General features: G+C 40.2%; 1 protein-coding gene across 1 annotated transcript; it reads left to right on the top strand.

Moving 5' to 3' along the window:
• Positions 1 to 11,356: 11,356 nt before the first annotated feature.
• LOC125772051 (uncharacterized) lies at positions 11,357 to 13,196 on the top strand. The gene is made up of 2 exons (XM_049443375.1): positions 11,357 to 11,488; positions 11,564 to 13,196. Exons 1-2 carry the CDS (start codon positions 11,445 to 11,447, stop codon positions 13,086 to 13,088), a joined length of 1,569 nt encoding a protein of 522 aa, XP_049299332.1. The 5' UTR covers positions 11,357 to 11,444; the 3' UTR covers positions 13,089 to 13,196.
• The last annotated feature ends 2,011 nt before the right edge of the window (positions 13,197 to 15,207 follow it).

Here is a 15,207-nt window from a genome sequence, read left to right on the forward strand (position 1 = left end):
TAGACTCCTCGCACAGTAATCGGCTAATGACTCGGCAAAAAAAAAACAACTATAAAAAAGAAGCTCAAATTGATGGCGTCCACCAGCCTGTTTGTAAGCCAGAGCAAAAGATAAATTCTTCATACGCTTCACATGGAACGGGGAAGGTGTCGAATGGAATTGGAGCGGGCGGTGGCGCTGTTCGATTTATGAATTTTAATTAATCACTTGGCAAAACTCACTGAGCTTGGCAGCCGATACGGACGAGTGTCGCTTAATCCATGCGATGATTAGTGATCGTACGGCGTGGGAGGGGGGTTTTTGGAGGGAGATTGAGGGTCTGAAAAGTGTGGATGGAAATACATAAACATACAAACCCCACCGGCATGATCCTGCCGTTGGCCATAGCACCGTGATGGTAAAACAGGTTCCAAGCGAGTTTCGTTCGAGAAATTGCTCCCTGGGCGAAAAATATTGTCCAACGGAGTCGAAAGGAGTGCGCGAAATGATAAATTTGTGCGATTGGTGCGCGTGTCCGTCCTGTGCATCGGCTGGCTTATGAATTTATGCGCGAACTTTGCCGCTGGACGTTGATGGACAAGGATCGCGTACGATCGGTGGCCCATTGAGGTTGTCACATGAGCGAATGAATTGGAAACCGGCAAAGCGATCGAGGAAACGGTATGTTAAATTGATTTTAATTTACCACATCACTTAACTCGATTGCATGCAAATTGTTTACGGACTGCAATCGGGCGTTGGCAATGGGTTTGGTTGGAAAGGGGCCAGGGGTAGATTGATCGTTTAGTCGTTTTTTTTTTACTTTCTAATTACGGTGTTGATTTTTGTGTGTGCTTCCCACGCGATAACGACCAAGGCGCGGGTTTGATTTCAACGCTCGATCGTACCTATTAACATGTCAAACGGATAAATGATAAGATCATGTGTCATAATTTAGCGCTGACATGGTTAAATGACGCCGTCTGTCCAGCTACTGGACACTGGAAGCTTAGTGCGTCAAACTTGTCTGACGGTAAAGCTTGTTCAGGCAAGGTCGTGCCAGACTTATGCAAACAAGCGAATGACAAGTTTTGCAGGTTAGTGCGAAAGCCAGACGTTGAATCATTTCATTACTCTTTGCAGAATAGATTGATTAGTGATAAAATGCTAATCGTTGCAGGTAGTGCATCGAATAACTTTCACTGCGTATAATATTAAGAACATACATGTGTTACTATTTTTCCAAAACATGTGTGACGTTTTATTTGAATCTAAAACATCAACAAAAAATTGTTTACTAACGTTATTATTTCCTATTGCTTCCATTACAGGCAAATAAATGCTGAATAATATATAACATAACAAAATGGACCACGCATAACAACTCTGCTGCAAGGGGTAGAATCAGTTCTACTTAAAAGTCTATTGCAATCAATATAATTCGATCCTGCATGCGATCGTTAATTACGCGAGATGGCGCTATTGTGTGACTGTAGATCGTACAAAAAATAGCATACCTAAGTGTAACGTGCCAGCGAAGAGTAGATCGAAAAGTGACGTAAGGTTACCAATAGTGCCGTTAAGCTGACGCAGTGACCGATGAGAAGCATCGCAATGGAGGACGTGTTCGAGAACGAACCTGTTCCGTCCGATCCGGATGGGCAGCCAAAGCACTTTAACGGTAGCAGCACTAAGAATGTATCGTTGCGCATCCTTTCGATGCCTTCGTCACCACTTCCACCGGTCGCGGGTTTAATACCATCCTCCCCGTCGGCGATCTCACTGTCGTCGACGAACGCGAAGGACACGCGTCACCGCACAACCAAGGATCGTGTATCACGAAAGTCCAGAGTTACCACCATCAGTCCCGGTGGAAGCAGTGGTATGGTCACTGGCGATAGTTTCCCATCAACGGTGGCTACCATCGATGAGGGTGTAAATGATGGTGGCAATTCACCGACAGCAGCCAGCCTTGCACCGTGCAGCAACACGACGATCGTGAAGAAATCGAAGGTGGACTTTGTGCGGTTCGATTCGACCGAGATACACTACACCGAAAATGAGGAAGTGCGCAAGAAGATTTCCGACGAGATTAAGAGGTAAGTGATCGAGGGCGGGAAGCCCGAAAATGGTGAACAACAAAACACTCGACTGGGTTTTACAATTTCTTGAACAATATTTACTTTGGTTTAAACCAATATTTACAACTCAAACGAACTGATTCCCCGCCCGTCCCAACGAACGCTTAATGATGATCAGTTTTGTGCGGGAGTCGTGAGCAAATTTTTGATCGCTGGCCAGCGTGCAGACGTGGTGTCTAGGGTAGCACTAATTATGAGCATAATGATAATAAGTGCGCAATGCTGCCCGAGTTTCACGCGCTTGAACACAAGCACATGTGTCATCCTGAACGTGCCGAAGAAATGGAATGTTTGCGAACGGGGATATTATGATGCGTCGTTAATTTGTTAAGCAAACAGACGGGTTCTCAGGTGGTCGAGAAATTTTGTTTTTTTTGTGGAACGATTTAAACGACACATCACGCGACTGGAATTTGTTTGACGCGAGTTAAATGGTAAAGCTGAGTGGTGGAAGTATTCGTTGTGGGAATAGGGAATACCCATTAGTTTGAAACGATTGTAATATTTGAAGGAGGATCGTTTTACGTATTTGCAGACAGTCATTTTATTCGCAGGTGGTAGTTTGGAGCACATTTATGTTTGACAGTTATTTGCACGAAAATTGGGCAATATTTTGATTCTTTTCTTACAAGTGTGAAAATTTAATGCAGCTAACGGAGCGCTATATTGATGCTGAGTTTTTTTTTAATTTTGAGAATATCATTCATTTCCAATATAAAAAGCGTAGCGGTTTAATTATAAAACATGAGTTCGAGAAATATATAGTATGATAATGATTTTGAAAGTTGGTAAAATATTGTGTTATTTCCATCATTTTTCATCAATCTTTAATAATTTCATTGAGAAGAACTTTTGTACAGAGGGTTAGTTTAGTTAAAATAAAAAAATAGACTTTGCATTTAAATTGTTATTTCCTTCATTCCTTATATTACTTCTCATCTTAATTGTATTACATTACTTACATCTGTTTAGATTTATTAGCATTCAGTTGAATGCTCAACGCTGTTTTTTTTTTCTTCATTCGTTCCAAAGCCCTCGGTGTGTCAATCTGTCTCGTGTCGTAATAATCATCTTACTTTCTATAAATCAGCTCATTTTTATGTTTCTTCGGTCGTTATAGAAATCATTGCCAAACATTATTCAAGAAATACGATCGTTTTCTTTCCGGGCATTCCCATCTTGCTGGCTAAGTGTGGAAGAATTTGATATTTTCCACTATATCATGAAGTATTTCCGGCAACGATTCAATAGCCTGACCTTTACGACGTATAGCGTTTCTGGCAGATTATTGAAACAAGCGTTCAAACTCTGCTGCGGTTAAGGCTGACATTTTTTTTCTAGATGAAGTCAGATAACAGCACAGCAAGAACAGATATATTTTTTTGATGTTAGTGAATCTTCGCTAGCCATATGCAGATGGAAGGAAACAATTGTATAATTCTTTTACATTATCACACAGTAAGTGAAACACATTCTTTAAAAAAATTGTTTCACTTGAAAAGGATGTCAAACATTATACATATTTTTTTGTAATATTTCACTTAAAATTAAATAATGTTTAAACAATTATAACATAAATATTAGGACGTAACGTAAATTCCCTATAAACATTTGGTGAAATCTACTCTCCACGAACACATGTTTTCCGCCACGCCATAGATGTTGCAGACGGGAAAAGTGCAGGAAAAGTAAAAGCCGTAGAAAATGCTCGCTTTGCGACAAAAATACCGTTCCAAATTTAGGATCTGTATGACCCCCGCGTATTTTTACACGTTGTTACAGTGCATGCCCGTTTTGCATACGGGCAGCCAGTATACAGATGGAAGTTTTCTGCCGGTCGTTTTGTTCCCGGGTATCAAAAACAAAAAAAAAAAACCTTTGAACTTATGGACCGGTGCATGTGGGGATGAAAAGAGAAAAACCACCCCCCATGGGGTGGGTGGTTTAAAAAAATAAACAAACATAAATGCATTTTTGCTTGCAAGAAGAAAGTGATGAAGTTCCAAGTTTAGCGTGTGACCTTTATATACACTATTGGAATGATGGAACGGTGGAAAGATTCTCTCTATCCTTGGCCCTTTGCGAAAGGCGAACCATTGCCGCAAACCAAACAAACTGCATCCATAAAACATTCCACAAAATTACATGCGGCCGATTTGTAGTGAAAAGTCAACCCTAGTGCGCTTGATGCCTTGAGTGTAAAATATTTTCACCATTTCCAGCCAATCCAATACTGGGCGTGCAACAACAGAAAAAAAACATACACACACATGCATTGAATGTGTTCAAGCCGGTGCGGTGCTGGTCAGGTGGTTTAAAACGTATTACACACTCCGCGGGATATGAATGACGTCACTCGGGAAAACATTCTACCCGTCACATGTGGTCAGTTCGATTTTCTCAAACGCGTTCGTGTGTGTGTGCTTGTCCTACCGGTGCCTCCGGTAGCACATGGTTAGATTTAAAAATAACGAGCCGAGAATGCCGGCTACCATAAAGTTACGAAGCGTGAAAAGTGTGGGAACGAAGCAGGGGATAAGAATGGAAGAAAATAGACGCTATAGTAGAGCGAATAGGTTTTTTGCAGTAGAGGAAAATCATACGGTGGCACAGTATATTTTCCGTCGTGGAAAGTGCATTCGAGAGGGAAATCCGAACACCCGATCGACCAACGCGATGTTGCCGCTTGCAAGTGACTGGAGCACGAAGACAAAACGATCGTTAGCAAGGCACCCGTGAGAACGAGAGAGCTCTCACACGTTTCGATGGTGAATGAACTCCCCGGTTTTTGTGTGAGAAGATGCAGATGGGTGATTTTTAAACTGTGATGTCACGATGGTTTGGAGATTTTGCCTTTGTTACAGAATAACTACAGAGATTTTGGTACCGAAATGCACCATGAGAAAATGGGGTATTGTTTTATGCAAAGTTTTTAAGTTATAAACAAATTAAATCACTTGATTTTTGTATTGTAATAAAAAAACATTTAAAAAAAACTTCCGTATTTATGAAACCACCAACTAGCTGTTCGTGCAACCAGCATTTGAAAATATGCAGGGGTAGTAACCCTGCAGCAACGTTCAGCGCTCATTCAGCGCCAAGTAGTGAGACGTGAGAAAGTAAGTGCACACACTCAGCATCCTTGGATCACTTTCGTTTCTCGATTCAGTTGGGAAGGTGGTACGTTTAGTTTAACATTGCTGTGTGCAGGTTCGGAAGCTCAATACAGGACGCATAGCATGTGTCTACATTTTTGAAGGTAAAGTTTGTTGTTTTTTTTCTGGTTTAACATTTGTACAGGAAAACGATTGTCGAAGTTCTTTTTTTTTAAACAAAATATTGTGAGACAATCGATACAAATAAATTAAAATTGATTTTTTTTTCTCATGACAAAATGTATGTTTGTCAACAAAAAAGGAACAAACAAATAATCAAAATTGGAGAGGTAGAACCAACCAGAAACAATATATAATACAACAGCAATAATAGAAGCAATTAAAACAAACCATTAAGTAAATACTTCGTGTTCAGTGTATAATTCTGTAACGGCCTTTCTATAGTCTACGTCAGCCCATAGTCACTGTAATTTTTTATAACAGTTAGAAAGCTTTAAACGAACTAGGACTATAAACTAATGTTTTGTTTAGTAGAAGCCAAAGTCAAAAAAAAGTATTTTATATTTTCTTCAATTTCTTAAACACATTTCAAAATTCGTATAATTTGTAACAATAGTATCAGGATCGTTGTATTCACTTATCATTGTACATTTGTGCATTTGCTACATATATTTCAATGTCCGGTCTATTAAAGCACAGATCTTACTAATTTGCGTTTTCAAACTTCTGTTTCACAACCGTTAAACCCAAAACGCGTTTCGAAACAAAAGACAGGTGAATGAAAACACAAAACCCTTTTTGCTTTGTTTTGCTTCGTGCGGGCGAACCAGTTCATCCAGGTAAAAAGCGGTTCGGTTCGGATGAATCGTCTAGTGCAGCGGTGTACCCGCATGCGCTCCACCGTACACAGAGGGTCCCGCTTAACGCCGGCACTCAGCGACGGTTCATTTCAAAATTTCCTCTCAAAGCGTGCGGATGTGGCCGTCCGTGTTCGCGTCGCGGTGTTAGGATCGGTTTCCTAGTTTTGAACCCGCGCTAGAAGTGACCGCTGCCGCGTTGCGTGCCCAAATGGTTGCACCGTGGATGCATCCTAGTGCATCCTGTACGCTTCGCAAGGAAATAGTGGGCGCCTCCTTTTGGCGCGAACCGTGATTGTTGGTTGGTTTTTGTTTCTATCTCTCCTCTTCGCTGGCTACGACGACCGGCCGTCCGTTGCCCGTGCTGTATGCGTGTATGTGTGTCTGTGCGTACGTGTATTGTTTTGTGTGCATTTTTAAAAGGTGTATGTGTGCGCACGTGTATGTAGCCATCGTTCGTCAGCTGTGTGTGTGTGTGTGCCATCAGCTGTATGTGCCGGGTGAATAGGTGTTTGGTGGCTGTTGGAGTGAATGTGTATCTTAGAGGTCCTTAAAAAGCGCTGCCAGAAGAGAAATTAAGCCTATTAAAAAGGTCCTAAAAAGAAGCCGAGTGTGTTATGAAACGGAAGGCAGAATAGGGGAATGAAAATTTTCGGCCAAAGATCCATATCTACTGTCATTGCTATTACTGCTATTACTTCTGCTGCTATCACTACTGCTAAAGCTATCGCTGCTGCTACTACTGCTGTTGTTGCTGCTGTTGCTGCTACTACTGCTGCTATCACTACGATCATTACCAATACTATTGCGCCGACTACTAATCGTAGCCGATTCGACACGATCGTGACGTACCATCTTTCATCCCAGCCCGTTGATCCAGCATCAAGGGTGGGTGACAGTGTGTGTGTGTGTGCGCTTACATTTGCCGAAGAATTGCCTGGTGCATCGGAAGAAAGCAATCATTGCGTTAAGGCGACGCAACAAAACATCTGATCGTAGAGCTGCATCGTTTGTGTCACTGTTTGATCATCACTGCTAATCATACTCAAGCAGAAAGAGAAAGAAAACGTAAGTGCAACAATTACTACACGCGTATGCCGCTGTGCAAAAGTGTTTAAGTGGGTGGGCAGAGTATATTTATTATTTTTGGTCGTGAGACAAATGAATCGTGTGTTCAAGTGGGGATGACCCACTAGAGGGTGATGTACCTTTTTTTTGTTGTGCGATTGCGAAAGATGTGTCATAGGACAGACGCACATGCAAAGCAAAAAAAAGACACAATGATCTTGCATAATGCACAAGAAATTGCGCTTAACACGTTGCAGCGCACACACAAAAAAGACGATCGATAAAGTCGATTTAGTGTAGAGATAAAAAAAAATAAAGTTATTATAATAAAACGAGTTGTCTACAACCAGGCACTTGGATATGATTGTGAAGAATAAAACTCGCTCAACCGAAGTTTGAACAATGTTTATACCCCGAGCAAATGAAAGATAACGTATAAAGTAAGAGAATAACAGAAACACTACCTATCATATTACACATCCAGTTTGGTTACAGTTGTTGAACTTGATCATCGCACGTTCGCCGGCCGGGTGGTGTGGTGGTTGGTTCCAGACCTTCAACTTCATCAAACCAATTTCGCTTACTACTTGCGAAACGGGTTGTAGCGTGTGTGTGTGTGTGTGTGTGTGTGTGTGTGTGTGTGTGTGTGTGTGTTGGCTCAGCTGGTAATGACTCGCGATCAGGTTCCTTTCCCTTCTTTCCACACTACCGGACGGAAGAAAGCATTATCGAACATTTGCGTGTGTGTTGCTACAGTTTCATTTTTCATTAAACATTTCAAACCAAGCTGGAATGTTGAAGAAAAGCGGAGCGTTGTAGAATGTGCTAACCAGACGATAGAGTTACGGAAATGCAAAATGCGGGAGGGAGGAGACATTTTATAAACATTGCCATAAAGCGATAGCAACATTGGGTTGAGTGTGCACCAATGGCCATTCTTAAGTAGGGTGAGGGTTAACAAATTTTATGCAACAGTGCACGACCGAACGCGACAAGAAATGTTAACAAGACGCAACGGAAAGCAAAGAAAGGCGTACTGTCTGCTGCACCAGACAATGCATATTAAGCACACAGGTGTGCAGCTGACCTACATGTGTGCGGGGTTGAAGTTTGTGTGAAAAGTGCATACGAAATACGTGCAGTTCCATGCACACAGTGCAACACTTTCGGGCGCATACACAAACGTGCAGTTTCGCTGATTAGTCAAAGTATCGAAAGTGTTTTGCTAACTGTTTACACACCCGACCAATATGCTATGCGGATTGCCTGCATGCTAGGGGCAATGTGTTGAGCGCGCTCGTGTAACAAATGTTTATCATTACACACAATTTGCTTATTAACGAAAAATTGTGTCGTGTTAATTAGTGCTTACAAAGTGAGGAATGTGTGCATTTGTGTGTTATTATTTTATTTCACAAAGTTATTCAAAGCAATACTTATTGTTGAATAACTCACAGTGATAGACAATTTTTTTGCTTCTTCTTATCTTGAAGAATATGTTTTCAATTTAAATTTTATGGTTGATTCTTAAATGAGACGAAATGCTTGTTTTTTTTTGTTTGTCGTTGCTGTCTAAATCAAACAGCAATTGATTAACACGAAGCGAAACGAGTCAATGCGTTTTACGTAAGAACGGGATGATTTAAAAGATGATAAAAAAGTGTTCAATGTCTAAGTGATAGTTCCGTTTTGAATGGACTGCCTTATTTGTCAGATATGAGAAAATAGTTGATTTGGTGGGATATTTTTTTTGCTGCCACGTCTAAGCGTATTATCGCGCATTTTTAAAGAGAGAACAATCGGGTTGGTTGTGCGATAGGAAGTACAAAAAACATCTGGCATCGAATAAGGCATCTGGTGTGAATAGCTGATGATCAGGCATAAATGGCGGACTACAAAAGTTAGATACTTCCCTTTATTTTAGTTATAAAATCAAAACTACCTAAATCGACAAGCATCAAACAAACATTTAATTTCGTTTATCTTTGTTTTACAACAATATTTTGCTGCCCATGTGTCACTCTTAATAAATGTGCGAAGCCATATATTTTATCTTTCGAAAGGGCTTAACGGAACGAACCACCCGGTGTACATTGACGTTAATATTTATGTTTGGTCATAAAATTATTAACCGATCGTTACCACCAGTCAACTGTGTGTGTAGAGCGTGCGGTTGCCTTAGTACTTCGCTTGACTCGTTCGTTGTTGTTCGCTGCTCAAAAAAAAAAAAAAAAAACGCTAACACCAGCATGATCATGTCGCATGGTGATGGTGAGTTCACGTTTGTTGACCTGGTTTCGGTATTATTTTTGTCACTTTGTTTACTGTGAGTGGTGCGTGTTCGATACACTGTGCTCGAGACTGATGCTGATCAGTACCATGATGCGCTGGATCAGCCAGAACATGTTAGTAGATGGATCGTTAATGAAACGAAAAGAAAAGGGGGAAAAAAGCAAACAAAAAAACAAAACACAGACTAATTACTTTTTAAAGTGAATGTTTCATATGAAACACGTAAATAATGTCGTTTGTGTTTGACAGCTCTGGATTTTCGAAAGCGTTATGTTTAACTTAACGACAGAACATGGTTAGTTTATTGCTGGTTGAAGAAATATTTGCCCAATGCGTTGGCGGTAGTAAGTGTAGTAATGGTATGTTAATGTAGCACTCAGTAGCAGTTCTTAAGTAGATACAGCTGCGTAATATTGTTTAATTTGATGCTATTCACTTCTACTACTGTGAGATGCAAACCGATAGCGACATTTTGGTTTTTGCCTGGTGACAGGTAGCATGACAATTGAATTAATTTTTCCGTATATAATGTTTTAATGGGTTTCATAAGATATTTTCGACAATTTTACGAAAAAAGCCTCTTCTTCTTGGCATAACGACCTCTGAGGACATGCTGGCAATTACTGGCTTACGAGACTTATTTTACCACCTAGCTGGAAGGACATTCCTTGCTACGGGGAGACGATCTGTATGGGATTTGATCCAAGGTCCTGTAGACCGGCGTCGTTTACCTCATAGACCGCCTCAAAAAAAGCTATAATTAGTAAAATGTTTTGATTAAGGAAAGAAAATTAGTTTTTATTGTAACTTCCGTTAGACAAAAATTGATTATAATGTTAAAAATTGAACGGTTTCTGTACTGTTTTGCCAACAACTTTTTTTCCTGAATAATGCCGTATCTAAATATATTTTTACCATCTAGTCGGATAGTCAGCCCAAGATTTGAAACTCGGTCCTTTGGTACGAAACTGGCACAATGATATAAAATAAAAAATACTAGAAATAAAAATGGGGCGGCCCGGTGGTTCATGTGATAAACGGCGCCAATCCACACGGCCGGACCGGGTTCAAATCCCATTCGGACCGGACCCCCCGTAGTCTCTAATAACGGACCCCCCGTAATAAGTCTAATAAGCCAGAAATGGCCGGCGTGACCTGTAAGATCGTTAAAGCCAAAAAGAGAGAGAGAAATAAAAAAAATTATCACAATAAAATTACGTTCCACTATAATGCCAGCCTTAAGTTATCTTTAAAAATTTGTTTATTGATTTTTTTAAACATTCAAGAAAATATACATATCCTATCCTATATCCTATCCTACACACACATACCATTATTGGAAATCGAAGCTGTTACATTTGTACCATTTGTTGTGTGCCTCACTGTACCGCACACAATTGTGCATTTCTAACTTACGTGTACAATTAACAAGTAATAACAAGTGCGTGCATTACTCACAAATCGCTATCGCACACTAACGCTGGGGACAAAATCTTACTAATACTTTCTTCTACTTTCTTCCTACTGCGAATACTATCGACGAATACTTTACTACTTTCTCTTAAGCACTGATGAACTCATATCTACACATTTATCGTTAAGTTTAATTAAAAGTTTATTTTAAGCTTAATAGTTATGTCAAGATTTCATTTTCATACTGTTTATATAGCGAAACGAAAAGGTTCATAATCTTATACAAGGATTTCCATCCAGGAAGGATGCATCAAACCTTATCACATATGTCTTGATGCATGCTTGCATGGGAAAAGTATTGCCATTGACAAAGTACCCCGATGAGCTAGAAGTCTGAGTGACATGGAAGTACTTTCCTTGAGTTCTAGGGAGAACTCCGGTGTCAAACATAACATGACCTCGCTGGCAGAGCTTATCATGAGGAATTCCCCAGTGTCTTGGTAAATCATTGGCATAAATTTACAGCTCAGCTCAGAGTTAGTCTTGAGCGAACAGCGATCGAAGCAATACGTTGAAAGATGGTGCCGTTGCGGATTTGTACAGTGTTCATAGTGCTCGTTTGGTAAGAGATGATGTTGTTAACTGATCCCGAATGCCTTTGAAAGGTTGATTGATAAATGTAAAAATAATCTTGCAGTGCCACAACAGCGGTGCACGGTGCAATTCATCAGGTGAAACAGTTGGGGAGCAAATACAAGATCGAAAAGGTGACGGACAGCACACTATCGATCGCATTGGCAAGCATCAGTTCAAACGCATGGAACGTAAAGGAGCTGGATTTGAGTGGCAATGTTTTGTCCCAGATAAATGTAGCAGATTTGCAACAGTTCGCGCAACTGGAGCTTCTGAATCTGTCTTCAAATGTGTTTTACGAAACATTGGATCTACAGATGCTTCCAAATTTGAAAACGGTCGATTTGAACAATAACTTTGTGAAGGAAGTGTTTGTTGCATCGTCCATTGAGACGTTGCACGCAGCGAACAATAATATCTCGAGGGTAAGGTGTTTCGATGTCTACCGCGGTACACAAAGTGTTAAAAGTAAGAAAATCTATCTGGCTAACAACAAGATCGGTTCACTGCTTGATCTGGACGATGCTTGCCGTAAGAATGTTGCGTACTTAGATCTCCAGCTGAACGAGATAGATGTGGTAGATTTCGCGGAGTTGGCCGACTCGGCCTATACGCTAAAGTACCTATATTTGGAGTTCAATTTTATTTTCGATGTTAAGAATACAAGAAACGTTGTCTTTTCAAATTTAGATACGTTAGACTTATCTTCGAACAAGCTTGCATTTATGGGACCAGAGTTTATGGCGGCCGTCAATGCAAGATCGATCAATTTAAGCAACAACAAGCTCGTTCTGATCGAGAAAACTCTAAAGTTTTCCAATTCTATCGCTAGTTTCGATCTACGTGGTAATGGTTTCCATTGTGACACACTAAAGACCTTTTTCAAGAACAACTCACACCTGAAAACAGTCGCAACGGCGACGGTTCGTGCTGCTACGGGACGGAATATTGAAACATGTACGCACACAACTCACCACAGCGGTCCGTTCTGCTGTGAGGATCTTACAGCACCGTTTGCTGATCGGCTGATTGAGCTAAAGCGTAAGGAACACGGTTTATTCTCCGGCCAACCGTCGGAAAAGGAGCGTGCCGAATGTGAGCAAGAAAATAAATCCCGTCAAAAGAAGGTGGAATCGATTCGGAACCAGTTCGGTACACATATTGATGCGGAAACGCGTAGAAACCGGGAAAAGATTCAGCTAGCTCAAAGAAAGAAAGCACTCGAGGAGCATCTACCGATCGTCCAGGATTCGTATGATCAGTTGAAAGGTGAGCTGGTCCAGACGGCCGGTGGGCTTAACGTTACAGATAACCCGAATTTGTTGGAATTGTTACACATCATCGTACAGAAGTACGAAGATCTGTACGTCGAAGAACAGAACGAGCAAAGACGCGCCATTCGGGATATTGAAATGTATCACCAGCAGGAAACACAGCTGTTGGAGGAAAATGCGCGTCTAAAGAAGCTTAACGGGGAGGCTGATGAGGCGCTGCAAAAAGTAAACGCTACACTGCAGAATTTAATCAGCAAGGAGGAATTGCTGACCAAGAAACTGACCAATTTGAGTGCAGCTCCTCAAAATGTATAGCAGGCAATGTTCGTAATGAGTGATGTTACATTCCAATAGTTTTGTGATTGGTATATGAAGTTCAAATAAAGCAAAAATTGATGCTAGAAACTAAGCACGGGAAACTTATTTCGAAGCATCGTTTGATTTGCAACACAAGTCCGCAAACTTTTCGATTATGATTAAACCTGATGACGTAACGTGATGATAGCTGCTGATAGGGGCATGATTTATTTCAGACCGAGATCGAATAGCCTTTAATTCGCCTGCTGACGAGGAACTTCATACTCACTCTCACGGAATGGCCATGGATGGTTTGCATTTGTTGTGCTGCGTTATCTGTTGGGATTCCCCCTCGGGGAACAAAATAAACAAGCACATGGTAGGAAGCTATCAGAATCAAAGTCGTTCAAAATGACCTTTGTGGCCTGGTGAGGTCAGTGTGGCGATTCGCTAACGATGAAAGACAAAGATGGCCTAAGGGAGAGAACCGGCTCTAAATCCCTTTTGCCAAATTTAATGGGAAGCTTGTTGTTTTTTTTGTCTCTTCTTTTATAATCGAAACATATGTTTCGTATGGAACGAATGGTTCCCTAACGACTTGGTTTCCTTTGCACACGACTGTTACTTGTCTGCACTCGTGCTAGTAATATCGATTACTACAATCGACAGTCTCCAGCATCAACAAGAGAGGGTATTCTTTCCAATGTTTCACAATACGTTAATTTAATAATCTTAAGAGACTTGAAATATTAATTACATGCCTTAAGAAGAGAAGATTTGCCAACTACAGTGTTGCGTTTTACTCACCTTGCACAACGATGGAACTAGTAAAAATGTTTTGTTAAACTATTTTTTAAGACAATGTTACTTGGGTAATGTTGACATCTGTCAAGGGCTGATGATTTGAATGCGGGATATCACGGGATGTCACGGGATATCATTGAAAGCTAAAAGTAGGTAAGTGTATTTATATACATGCTAATAAATGCAGGAACTTAAAAATGGTTCAAAGTTTATAAACCAGTTTTACTGACAGTTTCTGCTTTTTACCTCCTAATGGTTTTTTAAATCATATTTGTAAATTGTTGTTTAGTATCACTAATTGTGTACTTTTAGGCTTTCTAAAACGATTCCTTAGCTAAACCTTCAAGAAGAATCTGTGAAAGATCATATAAGAAAAATAATATTTTAAATCCATAATGTTAGAGGACTTAACGACGCGATCCATCCTCTATCAAACATCCCCAGCTAACAACCCCGTTTATACTGGATGATTTAAAGTGCTTACTTCTTTGTTGTTAAATATCATTGAACAGACCACAGCCTAAGCTTGATTCGATGCCAGAAACATCCACATGTAGAAACCAAAAAAGTAATTCGGCTATGAATGGGAAAAGATGGCACAAAAGCAGTGCCATTCTTAAAAATGTACTCGCGTACATTACAATTTTGCAAACATACACAAACATTTCGACGATCGTTAATCGGCAAACAAATGTCTTGTTGTATTTGTTCATCGTTGGAACACAATCAAAATGCAGCATGGTAAGGTGCATTATTGATAAAGCCTGTATACAGCAGACCGTCCAATCGATACGAGAAAGCACATGTGTATGAGAACATATCACAGCTGCTAGTTGCACAAGGGTACTGGCTTGAGTGTATCAATCGTAGAAAGTGAATGCATTTATACCCTATCCATGAGCTTGACCAAAGTCCTTCACCTTAAACTTCTCCACCTTCACAACAGGTTTATAATTGCGGTGCTATTCTTCTGCAATCACAATAATTGATTTTGGAATGGGTGCAGGTGTGTGAGTGAATTGTGAGCTGATGTTTTATTGCGAACGCGAAGTGAACGTCTCTTTCAGTTATACTTTTTAACAACTTTATTGGAACCCTGAACATTGGTACGGGACTTAATCCTGTCTTTATAAAATTTAATTGTTTAAATTATTATAAAACGAATAGAAAGACATTACACAATAACACAAATATTTTAAAGTTCTCAAGTTATGATTTTGTTCTGCATTGGAGAATATTTTGTTTTGGTTCTTCTAATGAACGATAAACAATTCAAGAACCTTTTTTTGAATCTACCCTTTTTATCATGCTTTTTCATACCATATCTTTTTCA

This window comes from Anopheles funestus, chromosome 3RL, assembly GCF_943734845.2.
Source record: "Anopheles funestus chromosome 3RL, idAnoFuneDA-416_04, whole genome shotgun sequence".
In the NCBI taxonomy this organism is placed as follows: Eukaryota; Metazoa; Arthropoda; class Insecta; order Diptera; family Culicidae; genus Anopheles; species Anopheles funestus.

Bases quoted from the DNA above. Each gene is read 5' to 3' on its own strand.
- LOC125772051 (XM_049443375.1), top strand. From the start codon at position 11,445: ATGGTGCCGTTGCGGATTTGTACAGTGTTCATAGTGCTCGTTTG. The intron at 11,489-11,563 runs GTAAGAGATGAT...ATAATCTTGCAG, and splicing joins GTGTTCATAGTGCTCGTTTG to TGCCACAACAGCGGTGCACG.